Here is a 23,203-nt window from a genome sequence, read left to right as displayed (position 1 = left end):
AACATATTTGAACTTCTGAAGAAGAATCTTACCAAATGAAGTCACAGTAATTGTTGCTGTTTCTCTTAACTTTGGTGGCTATATTTATTTATACTTGGTATCTATATGGATTTATACTTGGTAGCTATATGTAATTATACTTGGTATCTATATGGATTTATACTTGATATCTATATGGATTTATACTTGGTAGCTATATGTATTTATATGGATTTATTCTGTATGTATTTATACTTGGTAACTGTATTATGTTCTTCGTAGCTGTATGCATTTATACATGGTAGCTATGTGTGCTTATGTTAGCAATATGTATTTGTACATAGTGTATATATATATATATATATATATATATATATATATATATATATATATATATATATATATATATATATATATATATATATATATATATATATATACTTGGTATTTATGTTTATTTATAATTGGTATCTATATACTGTATATTTATTATTTATTCTTGGTGGCTATATGTGTTTATACTTGATAGCTATATGTATTTATAAATGATAGCTATATGTGTTTATACTTGGTATCTATATGTATTTATACATTGTATATGTGTTTATTCTGCATACACAGCTGACTGTGAATCCCAAAAGCACTTTATTTTTCTCTCTCTCACCTTTTCAATATCTAGATGACTTTTGAAAGAAAATAATAAACTCAGTGGAATTTATTAAAGACCTTTAGAAATCATTCACAAGTTTTTACCTGCCATAAATCAGCCACACAGGGATTTTGTCATCATAATTGTGCTGTAGTGGTAAAAAATTAATTAACCACCATACCCTTTTATATGTTTATTGATAATATAAGTCTATGATCTTTGACCTGTGCAAATTTTGATTAAGTTTTAAATACTCATTCAGCTTTTCTTTTTATGGGCAATTAATGACCGGGTACTTTTTCCTTTTCATGCAGACAGATGTTCAGCTAGAGAGAGTTTAGATTTGCTTTATTTTTATGTTATGTTAAAAAATAGTTAAATATTCCATCATTTCAAAGGCAGTCATCCTTTAGAATGTGTGGAAAAGTGTTGTGTTCAAGTTTTTGCATGTCATTTTGACAATTGGTGTGCATCTTAAAACAGTTTGTTAGCAAAATACCACATTCCATGGAAGCTGTGTGAAGTCACTAATTAGTCACTAATGCATTCTTATCACACTTTTTTTATTCCCAAGGTAAATATGGGGTTACATAGTTATCATTGTGCCTACCTTTTTTTTTTTCTGTCTGTAAACATTTTTGTTTCTGGAGCATAACTCTCAAACTCTTCATTGTATTTCAGTCAGAACTTGGTACAAATATAGTATTATGTATATTTTATTTAATTTTTATCTGATCTAATTTTTTGTTAAGTTTTAAAATAGTTTTCTTTTTTAATATCATTATATGTCAAAATAATGTAATTCTGTTTACTAGGAACTTGATACTTTTTCCAGAAAATAGTTTGACCTTGACTGTTCATTTTTGTAAACACATAAGGCTGACCTGGTTCCCGACTTTAATTCAAAATTAGTAAAAGCCATGTGAACAAGTTATTTTTAATTTATTTTTATTGTGGGAATAATAAGATTGAGATCGAGGCTGTGTTGGATACGTGACCCTCGACTTGTAAATAGTTTTTAGAGAAGAGTAAAACGATTGGTTTTTATCAAGGACATACAGGGTTTACATGATTTTTTTTATGTAATCATGATCAAATGACCCATATCCGGGCATCTGTTTTGGGCAAAATTCAAGTTATAAACAATTGTTTTAGAGAAATAATGACAGTCAGGCTTCTAAACATTGAGACTTAAAGGTGTTTAATTTTGTTGTGTCCTTTCAAGAATTACATTTTAATGTTTATTCAGATTATTTAGATTCAAAAGGATTAATTCATTTCTCTGGAAATATTTTGAGTGCTCAAACAGAATTCTTTAACAAAGAAATTTCGTAAATTCAGACACCAGATTATTTCTTGTGTTTTTACAAGGAACTGTAGACTTCAACAATATACAGGATACAGCATACGTCATTGCCTTCCATCTTTGATTCTTTGTCAGGACTCGAACTTGATTTCATTAGAACATTTCATTATTAGGACTTCTAAAATTTTATTTGTGGATTATTTTGGGATTTGATTCTTGAAACCGTAAGTTCTTATTTTTTTTCTTTATTTTTACAGTATTTTTCCAGGGAAATAAATAATTTGATAAATATTTTCAAAGCTTCTTGTTTTCACTCTTTCTTGTGTTACTGTTTATTTGAACCTAATATGTAACATAAGACAAGTTACTGTATATACTTGCTTAAAAGTCAAGACCAACTGCAAACTGCACAGACCCAGATCTGCTATCGCATATTGCACTGGAAGATCTGGGTCTGTGCAGTTTGTTAAGAGTAATCATTAGAACAGGCAGCATAGATCCTGATCTGTAGTTGCATTATGCTGCAGCAGATCAGGATCTTTATTGTTTGCAGTTGGACCTGACTTATAAGTAAGTATATATGGTATCTAGAGGTTCCTTTTAAATACTCCCAGTTTGCTGCATATAATATTGGCTATGTTTCCATGGGAAAAAAGTTTAACTGTATCCCCGGGTGGGGTTTGGTGCATGGAGACTAGAGATGGTGGGATAATGTCTTCTCAGAGTTGTTATATTTTGATTCTGTCAAATATTACTCCAGACAGACTTAGTTTTCCAAAAAAATTGACCCAGCAATCTAGCTTCTTTCATAAGGAGGTAATTTAAGATTAATTTATTGAAAGTGACCTTACATTGAGTCTGTAGACATCAGCAGTACAAAGAGAGACTCCTTTATCAGCAGCAGTATGGTGCATGACATCCATGCTCTTATCATATTTTAAAGTAAATATTTAGAGATTCTTGAACCCAAGAGGGGGACATGTTCTTTCCTTATCTTTCATATTATCCAATACTTTCTTTGGAAAACTTTGAAATGTGTAATGGACATGACATTTTTATCATCAGGATGTAGTCCTAGCAGCTTTGATGTACTGGCTTCTGCAAGTTATAATCTTCCATAGGGTTTTATCATTGCTGTGAAGAAGTAATTTATGATTTGAATGCATGGACCAGTTCACTCTTTGGAAAGAAAAAAAAACTATGGTTCTGTATCATTCACAGCATTATTGTCTTTTCAACTGTTTGAGTCCTGATTGGCTGAGTACTCTAAAGTGCACACTGTTATGGATCACTGTCATCTCACCTCTGTCTGCAGGGGTTGAAGTCTTGGGCTTGGCCAGTATGGGTATGTGAGAATCTTGCCAGTAGATTCCCATAGGTTGGTGGTTGTTCCCAGGTTTTTTCTGGGTTCTTCCTTCACCAGTTATACTGGCTGCCATGTATATCCCATCATGTGCTGAAAAATGTTCGAGTTCAGCATTGACCACATGTACTCTTTGTTTCATTTTTGTTTATAGTTGTTTTAGTTATTTTTCAATTTTATATTCATATTAATACATTAGTTATTTTTAAAATTTTGACGCTGCATATTTCTTTTTTTACCAAATTAAACATGAAAAATATTCCACCACCACTTGCCCATCAAAAACTCCCATGTCACTTAACAAAGAAGCATTTAGAACTAAATGGCATTGTTTTAATCACATAGATTGAATAGTTATTACATATCAGTATTTAATCATGGTTATTTTATTTTCATATTTAAATTGTTTCCGTGTCATTGCAGTTTTCAGTCAATGAACATTTGACCAACATTTTTGTGCTCAGACAGTAGATAGTGGTACATGTATTACTTGTTTTGATGTGTAAACATTTGCAAAGGTTATGAATGTCTACAGCATGCTGAACTGATAGACTGGTCCAAACAATTTATCTTTGCATCATGTTCTTATCTAAACCAACCATGAATGTCCACAACCAGTTTGAATTTATTTGTAAAGTTTAGAAGATGCATGTCCCAAAAATAACATTATTGAAAATTATTCAGCTGTTTCAGCCAACATATGGGACAAATGGAAATATTATAGTGTCCAAATTTCTGTAGTATACAGAAAACATGGAAATATTATAGTGTCAGAATGTCTGTACATTGGTAGACATGTTTGATAATCGTACAAGAACAATGTCAGCCATTTTCTTCCTGGAATTCTATATGCATACTTTCTGTGCAGATATGGACTGGGCAGGCCAAGGCTGCCTTGAAACTTTGAAGAGTTCTTCGATTTCATCAAATTCGTAAAGATCATGTATCATGTGTCCAAGGTCGTATGAGTTCCAAGACTTTATGAATAGAACCAAGTTTCAGAATCACAAATAATGAATGTGGATTATCTGTAGTCTAACAGGCTACTTTAATCTGCTAATTAGTTCATACATTCTTCTAAACGAGAGCAAAACCTATCCTCGTACAAAACCTACCATCATACACTGTAATTCCAGCATTTCAGTACCTTTGTACAGTCCAATTCCAGCATTCACTACCCTCATACAGTCCAATTCCAGCATTCTGTACCCTCATACACTCCGATTCCAGCATTTCAGTACCCATTCCCCATACACTCCGATTCCAGCATTTCAGTACCCTCATAATCCAATTGCAGCATTTCAGTACCCTCAAACAGTCCAACTCCAGCATTCATTACCCTCATACAGTCGAATTCCAGCATTTCAGTACCCTCATACAGTCCAATTCCAGCATTTCAGTACCCTCATACAGTCTAATTCCAGCATTTCAGTACCCTCATACAGTCTAATTCCAGCATTTCAGTACCCTCCTACAGTCCAATTCCAGCATTTCAGTACCCTCATACAGTCCAGTTCCAGCATTTCAGTACCCTCAAACAGTCCAACTCCAGCATTTCAGTACCCTCATACAGTCAAATTCCAGCATTTCAGTACCCTCATACAGTCCAATTCCAGCATTTCAGTACCCTCATACAGTCTAATTCCAGCATTTCAGTACCCTCATACAGTCTAATTCCAGCATTTCAGTACCCTCATACAGTCCAATTCCAACATTTCAGTACCCTCATACAGTCCAATTCCAACATTCAGTACCCTCATACAGTCACATTCCAGGATTTTAGTACCTTCATACAGTCCAATTCAGCATTTCAGTACCCTCATACAGTCCAATTCAGCATTTCAGTACCCTCATACAGTCCAGTTCCAGCATTTCAGTACCCTCATACAGTCCAATTCCAGCATTCAGTACTCTCAACAGTCCAATTCCAACATTGAGTACCTCATACAGTCCAATTCCAGCATTCAGTACCCTCATACACTCTGATTCCAGCATTTCAGTACACTCATACAGTCCAATTCCAGCATTTCAGTACCCTCATGCTGTCCAATTCCAACATTTCAGTATCCTCTCCTTGTACATTCTAATTCCAGGATTTCCATAATATCGTATACAGTAAAACCTGTCTTGTTAGGCCACTGCTATGAAAGACCACCTGTCTTGAGAGTCCAGGTTCTCCTTGCACAGATTTATTGGTTATATAGTGTTATGACCTGTCATGAGAGACCACCTGTCTTGAGAGACCATTCTTTTTTGGCATAAGGGGTGGTCTTTCAAGACAGGTTCTACTGTACTCTGATTCCAGCATTTCAGCACCCTTATACATTCTGATTTCAGCATTAAGACTTCAAGATTGAATTTTACTAGCAGTTGTATTAACTTGTACAAAACAGGAGAAATAAATTTAAGTAGAGAATCATTTTGTTTGATATGAAATTTATAACACCAGTAACATTTTCATTTTTTCTTTAAGTCTTATGAGAAAAACAAACTCTTTCACAAGTTTTATAAACTTGATTTGAAATGAGCTCAAGTGTGATATTCTTTTATCACTTATAAAATACACTTATTTCTTAGTAATTAACCCCAAAATAAGAAAAGGTAAGTGAATTAATTTGACATTTACAATTGGAAGTATCATGTTGTAACAAGATGAACTGAGTTGGGGTCAGATTATAATGAAGACGCTAAGAATGATAATGTAAACACGATGTTTATTTATAGATGATTAAAGATAGAAAAATCCTATACCCAAACTCGTGCACATAAATTCCAAGACTGGATTTTTAACACAATGATAAGCACTGAGGTAAATAACAACGGAAAATGATATGGTTCCTATATGGAACAAATTGTAAGATGTAATATAAAACGAACAATCAACAATAAAAAAAAGAAATGAAATTAAACAAAAATTAAGCACAAAAGGAAGCAATAGTTAATCACTCAAACAGTGATACGTGAATTTCAAAACAATGATACAGTTTCACTCAAATAGTGATAACTGGTTTTATGTAAATAGTGAAAATGTTTCACTCAAATAGTGATAACTGATTTAATATAAATTGGGACATATCTCTTGCAGTGTCCAATTAATAACCACAAGGTAATTTCAGCCAACCACTCTACCCAATGGTCAAGGAGCCACCACGAATCGTCTGACCCTCATGGTCTGCCTAAGGATCCGTGGAACCTCTTGTTCCTAGCAGAATCGTTGGTCCTGAAGCTTTGGTCCCTCACCACGAAATAACCACTCTCTTCCTCAGGGCCAATGTTTCCAATGACAGCAGCATACTGGGTATATACCAACCCAAAAATAGCACCACGGCTAAAACAATACCTTCAGTATGGTGCAGACACAAAGATACAGGATAGCTCTGTCATTATTGCTCTATCAGTGTCACTCCTTCACCCCTTCACTTTTTTCAGCCCTTCACCCCTTTTCAGCTGAAGAAATAATATCTAAATCCATATAATATCAGTGACAGGGTCGTGTTTAACACACAGTGACGTTATGTAATGCATGCAAATGAGTTGATAATTTTATAAAAATCGCATTATTGGGATAGGCATATAAGGTAACTATACTAATCAGGTTCATATGTGAGCCTGTATCTGACGAGAATCTTACAGTACTTGAAGTAACATTCTCTCCCTTAATTCATGCACCATTAATGTGAATACAATCCTTCTGTTCAGTTATATACTGGTGAACTTGAAAACAGACTATAATAAAATCTTACATTGCATTACACAATTCGGAACTATCAAAAATGCACAATAAATATTAGAACAATAAAACAAAACAATTCTGTCCTATAACACAGATAGGAAAACACAATTCACATACCTCTACAGCTAGAGATATTGCACCATGTAGTGGACATCTTGCTGACAAGACTTTCCGTAATGTGAAGTTTGTATGAACCTTGAGCCAATATGTACACTGGCTATGTTGCAATGCACGGCCTGCGCACTCAAGGTAAAATCGGTTTTCCCATCGTAAGCACTTTGCTCGTGCAGCATGGAGTGAACTGAACTCACTACATAGAAATAATATATGATTTAGATAAACCACCCTCAGGTAACACTGTAAACGGAAACGAAACCTGAGTACATTCTATTCCAAATATTCATGAAAAATAAATGCACACAATTCCGTGACACATGTTGAATTTGTTATAACCAAATTTTGACATCTTGATGCACAAATTTAAGATTCTATATGGCATGTGATGAAAAGAAATATGTTCAATTTAATCAGAACATAGTGTAGCAAAATGACTCTAGAGAACCTCAGTAGCTCATCTGGTAGAATATCAGATTTGTAATCTAAGGGTCACAGGTTTGATACCTGCCCAGACCAGCCAGGGTTGGTTGCCTTGGTGTGACCTTGGGGAAGAGCACTTAGCACACATTTCCTTGCTATATTATATAATAATGTAATGTGTTAAAAGTGCTACTAAAACCCAACAGAACAAAATGAACAGTTGTATACCTCTGACATTGTGTCATAACTTAATAAGACATGATGATTTCATTTGTAATGTTACAAGATATTACATGATTTAACAGAAAAAGTGTGAAATGGCTTTATTGATTTAAATAAAACAATGCTTGTGTGATAGAATTCAAACATAACAAGTTTTAACAAGTTTTTCTTGTTATATTTTCAGGGAGAGCTGCTTGGCAGTGAAAGATTTGCTTTGTTACCAGCAATGGCTGATTTTAATGCAGAGGGATGATGTAGCTGTATCGCTCCCTAACTGTGACTCCCTCCCATCCAGATCTGATTCCACTACTAACTGTAATGAGGCGGGTATTTTCATCAAAGATGAGACTCAAGTCAGAGGTAGTGTTTGACATGCTTTTCACATAAATAATTTAACTTTTACCTCCTACCACTCAGGCAAGAGTACGTAGAAAATGGCCCCTGTCCATCACTTGGACATTGTACACCCTTGCGAACACATTTATTATTAGATTTCAACTAAATCTAATATTAAGCTTCACTTCATAGAGGTCTCAGATGAGTTGATGATGGGTAGATTTGTACTATTTCTTGCAGAGTTATGGCCCCTGATCAAGTTAGAATGAGCATCCCAATAGACCATATTCATCCCTTGATTGCAAAATATTTCAAAAGGAAGCTAAGAGCACATATACCAATAACATGTTTGGTGACTCAATCAAGATGTCATCGAACAAAGGCCTCTGGGGTTCTTCATGATATGGGCATGATGATGTGAAAAGTTATGTTGTCAAAGCGGAAAAATGAGAAGTGTTTTTTTTTTAAAACAGTGAAATGTTTCATTGTCAGAGACAACCAAAAGAACTAAAACAAATTTGTACCAAGTCTAAATGTTACTTCATTGCAACATAGGCCTGGATAACTAAATGTGGTACTATTTGATGTAAAATGTGTTCTGATATGCTTGTAACATGTACGCCTCTCCCACAGTAACTCACAAAGGATAGGGTCCATAAATATTAGCTATGGCACGGATAAGGATACAAAATATGGAGGGACTAAAAGTTTGGTTGGGGTGAGTGGATGAAATGCTATCAGATTTTGTTTGTTTCATGAAAATTGTCTTACACAAATATACATTTAATGGATTTTAAATATTTTTGGATATTACATGTGAAGAAGTGCATTAAAGTCAATTATTGATAACACATCTTGAACATAGATCAAGGTGACATGCAGTACTCATAAATTCATGCATTAGTAAAGTTGGGATTGCTTCCCTTTTTATGGTAAGAACATGTCTGTGCATTGCGAGCAAACATGTAGTTATAATAACACTTACAAATGGCAAGATCCAAACCCATCAATGCAATGGTCAGATCCTCAAGATATCAGTTTTGAGTATCACTTCATCGTTAGCACATGACAGTGACTGTAGACAACCCTATGTCAGTTGCATGGTCACAGAACAGTAGCTCTTGGATGAAGAAATCAGGTGAACATGTAGTTTTTGCTAAAAAGCTTCATATGATGTGCCAGGCCTTCCATTAGATTTCAAGTTGGAGGGAAGGTTGAGAAAGTAGGTGTGGTGTGTATGTGATGGTGCCACCCAGACTTCCAATATGGCTGCCACAGTGGCCATCTTGAAAATCTTATTATCACTAATCCTGAATAATGGTCAAACCAGAAAAGGTTTTCACTGAAAAACTTCTTATGGTGTCTAGTTGGTTGTAAATGAAAATGGTGTGAACTGACTTTCAAGCTGGTCAAAGCAATGGCCATCTTGAAAATCTTGGCTGGTCATATCGATATTGTGCTTCCACCAAAAGGTTTCTTCTTGTGATGTCTAGTTGATTCTAAATAAAAATGGTACCAATTTGATATCCAGCATGGCTACCATGGTAGCCTTCTTGAAAATCCTTTTGTTACTCATCCAAAATGAAATGTCATATGGAGTTTCCACCTTAGTCTTCTTATGTTTTGTTGGTTCTAAACGATGTCTTGTTGTTCCCAAAGGCAAATGGGTCCAATCTGACATCCATTGCATTGTATCCACCATAGCAGCTGATTTGAAAATTGTTGAAGAATATCAATATTATAGATGGTTTCAACACTCTGGCAGTTAAAAGGGGGACATGGCCTTATCATGGAATTCCTGGAAATCCTTTTAAAACAAGTAGAATATCAGACTCTTCAAGGGAATCTTCTTCTGTTCCACAACATCGACCATCCAAATCCCTTTTTCCTGTTTCCTAGGCAAGTTGGATTTCCATACGTGTACACAAATATCGAAATTAGCTTACCATCTGACCCCATCTCACTTCTGGCATTGTTCGTTTAGATTTGATGAAGCATGCATTGATTTGATGTGAAAATGGTTTTATCTGAAATGAAATTAGTATTTTCTTTTTAAACAGGAAATTTATGCTTTGTCATTTGCCATTGATTGAGCAGAGAATGTTAAATTTATATGTAGAGATGGGGGTGAGGTGTAGGCAGAACCAGCATGCAACTTGATATGCTCTGGAATGTTTAAAAGGTCAGAGCTTCTGGTGCCTTCGCCCCTAAGGCCCTCAGACTCCTTGCCAACTAATGTATACCCTTTTCCTTTGATATTTCTGGATCTCCCCCAGGATAGGACAGGTCAACAAATTTAATTCATTTACCTATGGATAAGCAAACTTTCGCCACATTTTGTGAGCTTGCAGACAGAAGTATTTGTGGAAATTTTGAAGTTTAGGCCAAAAGAAAATGTGTCAGCCAACCATCCTTCTCATTGCCAACCCTATTGCATTCCCTCATGGTTAAAAAAAATCACAAAAAATCACAGTAAATATATATAATGTTTAAAAAAAGACCTGCCTAACCTAATTTTAAAACCAGTGCAGTATTCAACACACATTTGTTTTTAGTTCAATTAAAGAAAGAAGTTGAATAATGGCAGAGAATTTCAAGTACTAATTTGGCCTGCTCACCACACATGGACATAGTTATTAGATTTGATCATGGTAAAAACAGGTGCTTTCTAGCAATGCTGTTATCTCGATCTGGCATGTTTTCCTTGATATGGGGTACACTTACATGCTTATCTTACCATGTTATTAGCATTAGATTAGGACAAAACAGGGTAACTCTTTCACTGCAAAAGCTGTAGTGAACATTATGGAAAACAAATCTGAACTCAACATCTGGAGATCCAGTATGGAGTGCCCATAATGTAACTACAGTACATATCCAAATAAAAAAAGTTCTATGACAAGTAGTCATATTTTCAAAAGCTGGACACTGATGGGATTACTCATTTCAACTTGTAGAGGGTTGGCCAGTATAGGGAAGTTTGGTCAGTACTTGAAGAGCCATTTTTAACCAGAATAAGCAACTAGTATACAGATGACACTAAGTTACAAAGGGGCCTAATTAGGAAAGTTTCACTGTGATAGACTGTTGCCTGCCATTGCATGCTATACTGAAAGGTTGAGGGCTGCGTTATACATTGATAAATGCAGTACACCAGATCCAGAAACCCTCAAAACAAGACCACTCCCCACCAAAAAAAAAGCCCCCAAAAGAAACTTCTTGTGCATAATTTTTATTTTACATATATTAGAAAAATTACAGGGTTAAGGGTACCCTGAACATGAGATTTGTTGAGCTTTAATATTCGTTTATGATGCAATGACAAAACAGGGTTTATGTTGTTTGCAGTAGGACTTCTATAAACTAATTAGGAGTTCCTCTTGTGGAAAACATTGCAAGAAATGTTTTAAAAGTTGATTCCATGTGATGTCTAAAATTCTGGAATGGGTGTCCCTGAACAGAAAGCTGTCAAGGATTAGTGTTCTCTGCTTGAAGGAAAATCTTCATATTATCCTCTGAGGTTGGCTACTTAAGTTCGCTTTTTCCAAGTTTGATCAGAGGTCTTAATTTAAAGGTTTTAGTGCAGCATCAATAAGCATACATCCCTATGATAGTTCATTACATGCAAATCAATCATTGTGCTAGTTCATTACATGTAAATGAATCTCAATGTTCATTACATGCAAATGAATCTCAATGTTCATTACATGCAGATAAATCCCCGTTGATAGCATTTAAAATAGTATACACAGGATATGTCTTGAGGCACATTTGCTGACCAATATTTTGTGTCTGCACCAAAATTTGGCCTACCTTGTTATTAATGTACAGAAACAAAGTCATTGGATAATAAAGATAATGTACCATGACCTGGGAATTTGAAAATCATTGAGAACTAAAGATATGTCCCTTGACCAGAGACCTTGAATATCTTTGGGAACTTGTTGTTTTTGTGGGCTTTAAACACCATTTTTCAGCACATGGTAGGCTATACATGGTGGTCAGTATAACTGGTGGAGGAAGAACCTGGGAAAACTATCTGATGAACCACTGACCCACAGGAAGCTTTGGCAAGCTTTCTCAAATACCCATATTGGCTGAGCCCCAGACTTGAACCCATGCAGACAGTAGTTAGATGGCAGTGATCAGTAAAAGCAAGTTCTTCAGACCATTAGGCCACTTTGGGCCCCTCATTGGGAAGCATAGATAATGTTCCTTGAACTGGGACCCAGAAAATCTTTGGGAAGTAACGATAATAACCTTCTAGACTCTGAACCAAAGCTACCATATATACTTGCATAATGTCCAGTCTAACTGCAGATTGGTCAGACCCCAATATGCCCAAACATAATGTGCAAGCTGATCTTCGTCTATGCAGTTTGTTAGGAATAATAAGTAGAACAACAACATAGATTCTTATCTGAGGGCACATTATGCAATGGCGTTCAGGGTCTTTGCTGTTTACTTGACTTAAAAGTACATTTTATAAACTGTTCTGAGCACAAAATTTGAACTGGGTCTCAGTATTTAAATTGTGCAAAAACTTGACTCACTATAATGGTGAGATTGTAAAAACATACATTTGTTCAACTTTACCCATATGATAAGATCCCAGCTTTACTCATATTCAAAGACCACAACTTCACCAGTATCAAAAAATCACATCTTTACACATATCAAATAATTACAACTTGTATCAAAAGACCACAATTTCACTTGTATCAAAAGATCACAACTTTACTTGTATCAAAGATTATAACTTTGTTCATATTAAAAGACAACAACTTCACTCACATCAGAAGACCACAACTTGTATCAAAAGACCACAACAGTACTTGTATAAAAAAGACTACAAGTTTTCTGATATCAAAAGATCACAACTTTTATCGATCACAGCTTTACTCACATCAGATTACAACTCGTGTCAAAAGACAAAACTTGACTGCCCGTATCTAAAGATCACAACTTTACTCATATCTAAAGACTGTAACTTGTATGAAATAATCACAGCTTTACTCATGCCAAAAGATCACAACTTTAATCATCTCAGAAGATCACAACTTTACTCATATCAAAAGACTGCAACTTGTATAAAATAATCACAGCTTTACTCATGTCAAAAGATCACAGCTTTACTCATATCAAAAGACTGCAACTTGTATCAAATGATCACAGTTTTACTCATGTCAAAAGATCACAGCTTTGCTCATATCAAAAGACTGCAACTTGCATCAAATGATCACAGTTTTACTCGTCAAAAGATCACAACTTTACTCATCTCATAGATCACAACGTTACTTGCGTCAAAAGATTACAACTTTACTCGTATCAAAAAGATCACAACTTTAATCATATTTAAAGATCACAACTTGACTCAAAATCAAAAGTCAGCACCATTTAAAACTGTTGTCCACTGACAGCGCGGAGTGTTCCATCTTAAAGTGAAGATGTGTTATAGTAAGCTACAGTATATCTGTAATTTACAACTGCATGATTGACATTATAATGAAGGGCTGTATTGAAAGTTCTGTAGTCTTGAGCTGATGTTAATCTTTGATTCTCCTCCAGTTTTGTGACTTATGATCTGCTTTCATATAAAAAGATAGTCCGAAAAATAATTTTGTATATTTAGTTTTGATTCTTTCCCTATTATTCACCCATACTGTTTACATATTCAGTTTTTGGAACAAACTATCACAAATGAAAAAATGACTACACACATGCTAATCTGAGCAGACAAAAAAATAGAAGTCGCTGGGACTAAATGTTTGGAACTACAAGGTCTTGATTAATTAAACTGCATCAAATTTGTTTACCTAATTAGGACCATGTCAAAGTATGGACCAATATTAGGTTGACGTTTTCTGATATATGATACATACATGGGGCCTGTATACATACAGTACAGGTGTTTGTTTTTGACAGCTCATTCAGTTGGATGTAATGGTAAACCAGTTATCAACAGTTCCACTTCTCAAGTTAACAGATGTTCTCCCCAGAACTACAATTTCTCAAATATAACAAACTTTGCCATTATTTACTTTTATTAGTTTTGTTTTACACTTGTAAAAGATTCCTGCTGTGTTGTATTAGGCCATTTGCCTTTTTTTTTATGTGCCCGAGACATATAATTAATACATGCTGTTATATAAAAAATATTTATTTTTTTGTTCATTTTGAATGAATGAATTGCACTAAGGAGAATTTGATACTTGATCTGGATATGTACTGTATATACTTGCTTTTAAGTTGAATCCAACTGCAAACAACATACACCCCGATCTGCTGGATCTGTGCAGTTACAGTCAGTCTCTACTTATAAAGAAGTTTATATGGTATATAAAACACCAGTGGGATAACCTGAAGATGCATGTTTAAACTTGTTAGCTTATCTCAATCAAAAGAATAATACCATATATACTTACATGTAAGTCAGAGACAACCACTAACAGTTTGGTTTGGTTTTGTGAGTTTAATACCATTTTATTTCAGCACAGGATAGGCTATATATGTTAAATACTATATCTGGTGGAGGGCAAAAAAACCAGGAAGAACCACCGATCAATGGGAAGCTACTGGCGAGCTTTCTCGCATACCCATGTTGGCCAATCTGAGGCTCAAATCCACACAGACATGGGTAAAATGTTGATGAGCTGTAAAGGTGAATGCCTTAGACCACTCGGCCACATGGGGTCCCCAAACTGCTAACACCATAGGCCGAGATCTGCCATGGCCTAATGTGCAGGCAGATTTGGGTCTCAGCAGTTTGTTAGGACTAATCAGTATAGCAAAGATAGATCCTAAACTGCCATTTCATTATTCTACAGCAGATCAGGATCTGTTGTGTTTACAGATGCATCTAACTTGCATGCAAGGATATATGGTACATTGGACAGGAATTTATTTATTGCCAAGATCTTATTTGATGCACATTATTTCTCTGGATAGCTGCACTTTATCAAACCTATATTTGCAGGTTTCAAGATGAATGTGCATTTTATATTAAAGTAACTTGCAGATAAAGTGTACAGACAACACACCTTGTACTGGCAGTGTCGTCATCATGCATATTATGAAGGGAAATAAACCTAGCAAAAATGGGTTTTCATTGATGTAAAACTACATTACTGATTTTAAGCAGCTAAGTGTTAAAAGATAAGGAATCAGATATAATAAGTAACAACAGAACAAAAATATAGACATTTAACTCATTGGCCCCATCAAATAAATCATTTTCACCTTTCAAGAGGGTAACAAACATATTTGGGCTTTCTTCTGAATGAATCCAGACACAACTGATTCTGGGAGATTTCATGTGACCAGATGCTTAGGTGTATAAAATACATTTTGATTGACTATTTTGACTGCACATGTGCAGAAGGATGAAAATTGACTATTTTCTATATTGAAACATTTTCAAATTGGGTCTGTGATTTTTGTGTGCTTGCCACATTTTACTCCAAAATGTAAAACCAAAGGTTTATCTGTGTGCATTTCAGACCAATCTGATATAGATCTGTTGTCAAAAAGTCTAAAAGTCTAAAATCTGGGCACAAACTCCAGTTCCGAAACTGGCAGTTTTCGTCCTGAAAAAATTAGGTCTTAACAATTGTTTTTCTGCTCTGTTTAGCTTTGACTAACACTGTCAATTTTTTTGTTATATTGTTGTATTGGCCAGTATTATACTTTGAATTTGAGCCAACTAGGTACTTCAAAAGATATTGAGACGGTTGATGACCAAACCTGCATTATAAGGGAAATGGTATACTAAGGGGATGTATAATGAGAGACCACTGTTCAAAGGATTATAACAATCATCCTCAAGGTTAATCAAACAGCATTGGTGTTTTTGTTGTAATAAATCCAGATCTACAGTCACCAGCATATTAAGGCCTACTTGTAGTGACAAGCATGATAAAGAGTGTCTGAGCTGTCAGTGCATTGTGACAGCAGACCACTCATGGTTTGCTGCATTATATATATGAATATATATAGAAGGACTGCATTATTATGCTGCTGAAGGTGCCATAAATGTTTCCTAGGTACATGTTGAATCAATATCAAAATATATTCATCCCCAAAATGGAATCCATGACAGTGCCTGTTTTCTGATAGCCACCATATTATATTGTGTTGCTTTACAATGGGATCAATTACCATGCCTGTGTTATATCATGGACCATGTTATATTGAAGCACTTTACAGTGAGATCAATTACCATGCCTGTGTTATATCAGGGACCATGTTATACTGAGGCATATTATAATGGGATCAATTACCATACCTGTGTTATATCAGGTACCATGTTGTACCGAGGTACTTTATAATGGCATCAATTACCACACCTGTGTTATATCAGGGACCATATACTGAGGTACTAAATAAGTGATCCATGACCAACCCTTCCTATATGAGGGATCCTGTTATAATCAGGTATTTTTATGATGAAATCCATTACCATGTCCATGTTACATTATACTGATGCACTTTATTGTGGAATTCATGAATATACTATGCTATATTAATGACCTTGTTATACTGAGGCACTTTTTAATAGAAATCATGATCTATACCACGTTATATTAGGGATCATGTTTTACTTAGACATTTTGTAAAGGGATCCATTACCATACCTGTGTTAAATGAGGAATCATGGTATTCTGAGGTACTTTGCAATGAAGTTCATTACCATACCCATGTTCTATTAATGACTGTTATAACGATATTCATTACCCTACCCAAGTTTATTAGTGACCATGTTATACTGGGACACATTAAAATGGCATTAATAGCCACACCCATGTTATATGATAGACTGTACTATATTGAGGTATTTATTAACGGTATTCATGACCAATCCATGTTATATAAGGGATCACATTATTTTTAGGTACTTTATAATGACATTTATAACTGTACCCATGTTCTTTAAAAGACCAGTTTATATGGAGGAATTTTATAATGGAATTCATTACCCTACTGTGTTATATTAGGGGCCATGTTACAATTGAGATGTTATATTTGGGACAATGCTATACTGAAGCATTTTATAATGGGGTCCATGAACATACGTGTTATCCATGAACATACGTGTTATCCATGAACATACGTGTTATCCATGAACATACTTGTTATCCATGAACATACTTGTTATGTGGTGAACCATATTCTTCAGAGGTATTTATAATGGGATCAATAAAAAATACCAATGTTATAATAGGACCATGTTTTACCATGCACGGGTCACTATACATAAAATTTGTTACTAAAATTTTTCATTTTAATGGGAATAAATGGTGGAAACAGTTTCTAACAAAGTTTTTTTTAAAACCACTCTGGTGGCCTAGTGGTTAGATCATCTGCCTCAGAAGTGGGAGGTCGTGGGTTCGATCCCCAGCAAGTCATACCAAAGACTTACAAAAATAGTACTAACAGCTTCCTCGCTTGGCATTCAGCATTAAGAGGTTAGTGTTAGGACTGTTGTCGGGATAATGTGACAGGGTGGGACATCATGCTACATGTCTGTGGCATGATGCCCCAGTGCTAGACATCACTATAAACTGCCACACTGAAGACATCAAAGCAGTATGACTGAAAAATTGTTAAAGCTGCATTAAAAATCCTAAACACACACACACTCTAACAAAATTTTATGGAGCACTTAAATTGAATAATAAACTGATTTTATAAGAAGTGCAATAATTCCATGATCACTCCAACATAATGCAGTGCTTCCTATTCATATGATGATAAAGTTGCTCATTGGAGCCATAACATTGACTTGTTTTGTAAATGAGATCATGATGTTATAACAAGAATGCATCATAATAATGCATAAAACAAAAATAGTGTTTAATGGTATAAACAATGGGTTTAATGGTATAAACAATGAGTAATGGTATAAACAGTGGGTGTTTAATGGTATAAACAATGGGATGTTTAATGGTATAAACAGGATTTAATGGTATAAACAGTGGGTTAATTGTGTAAGCAAAAGGTGTTTAATGGAATAAACAATGGGTTTAATGGAACAAATAATGGGTATTTAATGGGAAACAACAATTGGTTTAATGGGATAAACATTGGGTTGGTACTATCAACAATGGGTTTAATGTTATAAGCAATGGGTTGATGGTATAAATAGTGGGCTTAATGGTATAAACAAAGGGTCAATGGTATAAAAAATGGGTGATTTTTGGTATAAACAGTGGGTTTAATGGTATAAACAATGGGTGTTTAATGGTATAACCAATGTGTGTTTAGTGGTATAAACAGTGTGTGTTTAATGGCATAAACAATGTACATAATAAAAACTAGTTCACTAGTTCTCAACAGCCAATATTGAAAATTTACCAATTTGATGGGATCTATCACTATACTTGAGTTATAAGAGTAATGGTATATTGAGGTACTTTATAGTGAGGAAACACTGTACTTTGCTAAAGTGAAATTTACTTTAACTGGACACCGACCCCAAAATATGGCTGATTTGTTAAAGTTGCCATTATAAAGAGGCTTGATGGGCATTTGTACATGTATTTGGAGCCCACTGAATTGGGCCAATACAAATTACGGAGGGCATAGTTTAGTAAAGTTTCACTGTATATCAAAATGTTTGCTTAATTTAGGTTGGTTATAGCCAATTTAGACTTGATGGTATATACTTTATATACTTTAATATCAATCCAGTCAGACTGCAAACAATATAGATCTGCTTTAGCATAATGCACCTGCAGATCAGGGTCTATGCAGTTTGTTCTATTGATTACTCCTAACAAACTGCACAGACCCAGATCTGCTGGCATATACTGTGCGGGCAGATTTGGGTCTGTGCAGTTTGCAGTTGGACTCGTCTTATAAGAGAGTATATACTGTAAATCATGGCTCAAACTTCATTACTTTAGTTCTATAATTTTTTCCTCATTTCAGGTGACTGTTATATTGATACGGGCAAATGGTATAATGGGACAGTCAATGTCACCAAATCTGGCCTTGCCTGCCAAGCATGGTCATCCAATACACCACACACCCATAAGCGTCCTCCTGACGTATTTCCTGAGCTAATGAATTCAGAGAACTACTGCCGGAATCCTGGCTCTGAGGAAAAATCGCCATGGTGCTATACACAGGACCGTTATATTAGATGGGAGTTCTGTGATATACCTAAATGTGGTAAGTAAATATTTGAGGATGTAAATATGTGTTAATCATCTGTGAAGTTCATGAGAAAGGTGAATAATATACCCCATTACTGCTTCTCAACAAATTTGAGAATTAGATCTTTAAAGATCACAAATATTCTTTTCTGTTTATCATATAATTGTTCCATGGTGACTTTGCTATGTGCTGGCATACCGCTCTCCTGTGGCTTGAGTGGTTAGAGCATCCACCTCAGATGCAGGAGGTCATGAGTTTGAACCATGGCCGAGTTGTACTAAAGACATAAAAACAACTAACAGCTGCCTCGTTTGGTGCTCAACATTAAGAGGTTAGTGCTAGGACTGGTCGGTCTGGTGTCAGGATAATGTGACTGGGTGGGACATCATGCTACATGTCTATGGCATGATGCCCCAGTGCTAGACATCACTATAAACTGCCACACTGCAGACATCTTAGCAGTATGACTGAAAAATTGTTAAAGCTGCATTAAAAATCCAAATCACACAAACACACACACTATGTACTGGCACAAGGCATTACAGTGTGACACAGAATTTTGATGACAAACTGAACTGTGTGTGACAAAATCCTCTAAAATTGAATGAAAAAGGCTGAGAAGTATGTGTGAGATCATCCTTTTCAGTCGGAAGCCTCCTTGATTATTGGCCATTATCCTTTTTTCCTGTTTTGGAGACAAAATCTTAACATTTTATAATTATGGTGAGATAAAGTTGTTGCTTTTTCTGGTGGTACAAGTGGCAACAATGTTATTGTTTTGTGTGCAAGTTTTTAAAAGGCAAAATTAGTAATTATTCTAGCATGCATAAAGATGCAGGTGAAACACTGGGTTTTGCAGAACTTGTTTTGTGAAAGTTTTGGAATTTTATCACAATGTTGTAATATTTTAATTTTTTCTTATATATTATTTGAATTCAGTCTCTGCAACTGAGACTATTGTGTCATTTGAAAATTTAACTATTAAAAGATGAAACTGAACAACAAGATGGCCTTAGGTTGCAAGTTCCATGTACGTTGGATTTACTCTCCCCTGAAAAAAATTAAAATCTACTTTAACTGGCACATTAGACATTAAACATTCTGAACACAGGAAAAATTAATTAAAACTTTGAGCAGTTATTTGTAAATATGAGACAAACATAAAATTTATCTGTAGCAAAGTAAAAAATGGGAATAGGGAAAAATGTTTATGATCATCATTAAGTGCAAAACTTGTGTCCAGCATTGCTGCTTAGCCGATTCTGTTGAAAATGTCCTATTTTTTTGGCAGTATTTCTCCAGTCTTATGTCACGTGTTTAGGCTCGAAAAAACAGTAGCACAAGAAAGAGTGAAAGCAATAAGCTTTGAAAAATTTAACAAATTATTTATTTCCCTGGAAAAATAATGTAAAAATGAAAAATAAGAACTTAATTTTAAGAATCAAATCCAAAAATAATCCAAGAATAATCGACAAATAAAATTTTAGAAGTCCTAATAAAGAAATGTTCTAATGAATTCAAGTTTGAGTCCCGACGAAGAATCCAAGATGGAAGGCGTTGGCGTATGCTGTAGTGTATCCTGTATAGTGTGGTTGTCTACAGGTATTTGTAGAGAAACAAGAAATAACACTCTGGTTTTGAAAATCCAAATAAAATTTGTAAGAAATGTCTTTGTTCAAGAATTCTGTATGAGCACACGTTTCCAGGAAAAAAGAATTAATCCTTTTGAATCCAAATAATTCGAAATAACTCCAAACTAACACAACAAAAGAACACCTTGACACCAAGTATTTTAAGCCTAGACTGAGATTATTTCTCTAAAATATTGGTTATACAGTAATTTTGAGGTGCAGAATGGGTGCCCGTACGAGGGTCACGTGATCATGTTTACATCTCATACTCAAAACACGTACTCAAAACATGGCTCTGACAAAAACCAATCATTTTACTCTCAGAATAAAATTTTTAAAAATAAAAAAAGTTGTTAACTTCACTAAAAACTATTTACAAGTTGAGATCACGTATCCAACAGAGCCTCAATCTCAGCCTTAATATTCCCACAGTAAAAATAAATTTTAAATAATTTTTACATGACTGTTGCTAGTTTTGAATTAAGGTCGGGAACTAGGTCAGCTTTATGTGTTTGCAAATGAATCAATCAAGGTCAAACTATTTTCTGAAAAATTTCCAAATCACATAAACAATATTATATTATAATAGCATGTACAATAAAAATAAATTTTTAAAGCTAACAAACAAAAAATAAAATTAAAATAAATATGAATTAAATCAGATATACGTAACACCATTGACAAGCCCACGTGGGCCAGCCTTGTAATTATGATGAAAAGTGTGGATTTTTTTTTTAATTAGACAAAACTTTAAGTGAAAAAATTCTGTCCAAGTTTTGTGAAAGTTGGGGATCAAATTGCCATCTTGCGTGGGTTTATTATCCGAGAAATACTGGTCATGTTAAAAAAATGTGTAAGCCACTCAAGTTTGTTTATGTTGTATAATTTATGAAGGTTATCATAAGGCACTTTGCATACCTTGTTCCATATTAATCGAAAACCCGTACATCAGCTTATGGCCCTTTGATCTTGGAGTTCAAATACATTTTATCATGTAGTAAACCCTCCTGCATACAGATTTTATCATATAGCTTTACTCCACATATGAAATAGGCATTTCTTTGTGTGACTTGATGTATTCTATGATGAGTTTAATAGCTTCTCTAGTTGTTCTCAAATGTTAGTTCATCTGTGTTCTTACATGCCATATACCTCAGCTATTTTAGATTCTATTTAGTTAAATTTTTCAGATTCCTTGGTCTAGTGAATTCATGACCTCTTTGTACTCATTTCCATTTATACACAGTGCCATTCTCTCTTTTTTTAAATTTGTTTTAGTTTGCTTTCATTGCAAAAGAAAAACTGTCAAACAGATAATTGTCACAAAATCAAGGCTGCAACATTACCTACAGTTGGGTGCACATTATACAGTTGAACCTACCTTACAGGACACCTGTACTAAACAATAACCTGCCTAAAATTTCAAGTTTTACAAATTCCCAGAAACAGAAATATTTTTACAAAAACAACCTCTGTTAGGCAAGTACCTGTCTTGAGAGGACAATTTTTAACTGTTCAAGTGGTAGCTGCTTTAGACAAGTTTGTCTGTATGCAGGTACACAGTGCAGAACTACACATCATTATTTACACAGTCTGGTTTCATTCAGTTGACTCTTATTTAACTTGTAGTATTGATTCCTTCAATATATGTGGTTGTGTTTTGGGATTTTTAACATAGCTTTAATAATTTGAGTCATATCGCTACAATATCTGTAATGTGGTAGTTTATAGTGATGTCTAACACTGGGGCACCATGCCACAGCCATGTAGTAATATGTCCCACCCAGTCACATTATCCTGACACCAGACAGACCAATCTTAACACTAACCTCTTAATGCTGAGCAGCCGCTACAACCATTTTTATAAGTCTTTGGTATGACTCAGCCGGGGTTAGAACCCGTAACCACCAGCATCTGAGGGGGACACTATAACCACTTAGGCAGTCTCCTTTAATAGCACAATCAGATTGATATGATTCTTATTCAACTTTTATTACGTTTTCTTTTAATACAGTCTAGTCTCATTCATCAAATTATTTTCGATTTCTTTTATTGTTTCCTTTAAGACGATTCATATGAATAACTAACATGAAAAGTTAAAAAGAAATATTTTTCAGTACCAACTTGTGTTGGATTAAGATTTGAGTGTACATTATTATTAATATTGAGACGATTTGATATTTGTTATAAGTAACAAGATTTGACTGTATATTATTATTCCAAGGTGGTTTAATATCAGTAATACATAATAAGATTAGACTGTATGTGATTATTCTTACATGTTTTAATA

General features: G+C 34.6%; 1 protein-coding gene across 1 annotated transcript in view; it reads left to right on the top strand.

Moving 5' to 3' along the window:
- The window catches only part of LOC149807757 (muscle, skeletal receptor tyrosine protein kinase-like), a 164,975-nt gene that overhangs the window by 135,956 nt on the left and 5,816 nt on the right, over window positions 1-23,203 (top strand). The window contains exons 7-8 of the mRNA XM_089970143.1: window positions 7,974-8,149; window positions 19,055-19,297. Of these exons, the coding sequence (XP_089826269.1) occupies window positions 7,974-8,149; window positions 19,055-19,297 (419 nt within the window). The remainder of the gene's footprint in view (window positions 1-7,973; window positions 8,150-19,054; window positions 19,298-23,203) is intronic.

Source organism: Sinohyriopsis cumingii, chromosome 1, assembly GCF_028554795.1.
Source record: "Sinohyriopsis cumingii isolate HCF-2022 chromosome 1, ASM2855479v2, whole genome shotgun sequence".
Lineage (NCBI taxonomy): Eukaryota > Metazoa > Mollusca > Bivalvia > Unionida > Unionidae > Sinohyriopsis > Sinohyriopsis cumingii.
Note: the sequence above shows the minus strand (reverse complement) of the source record. Positions and strands in the feature narration are given on the sequence as shown.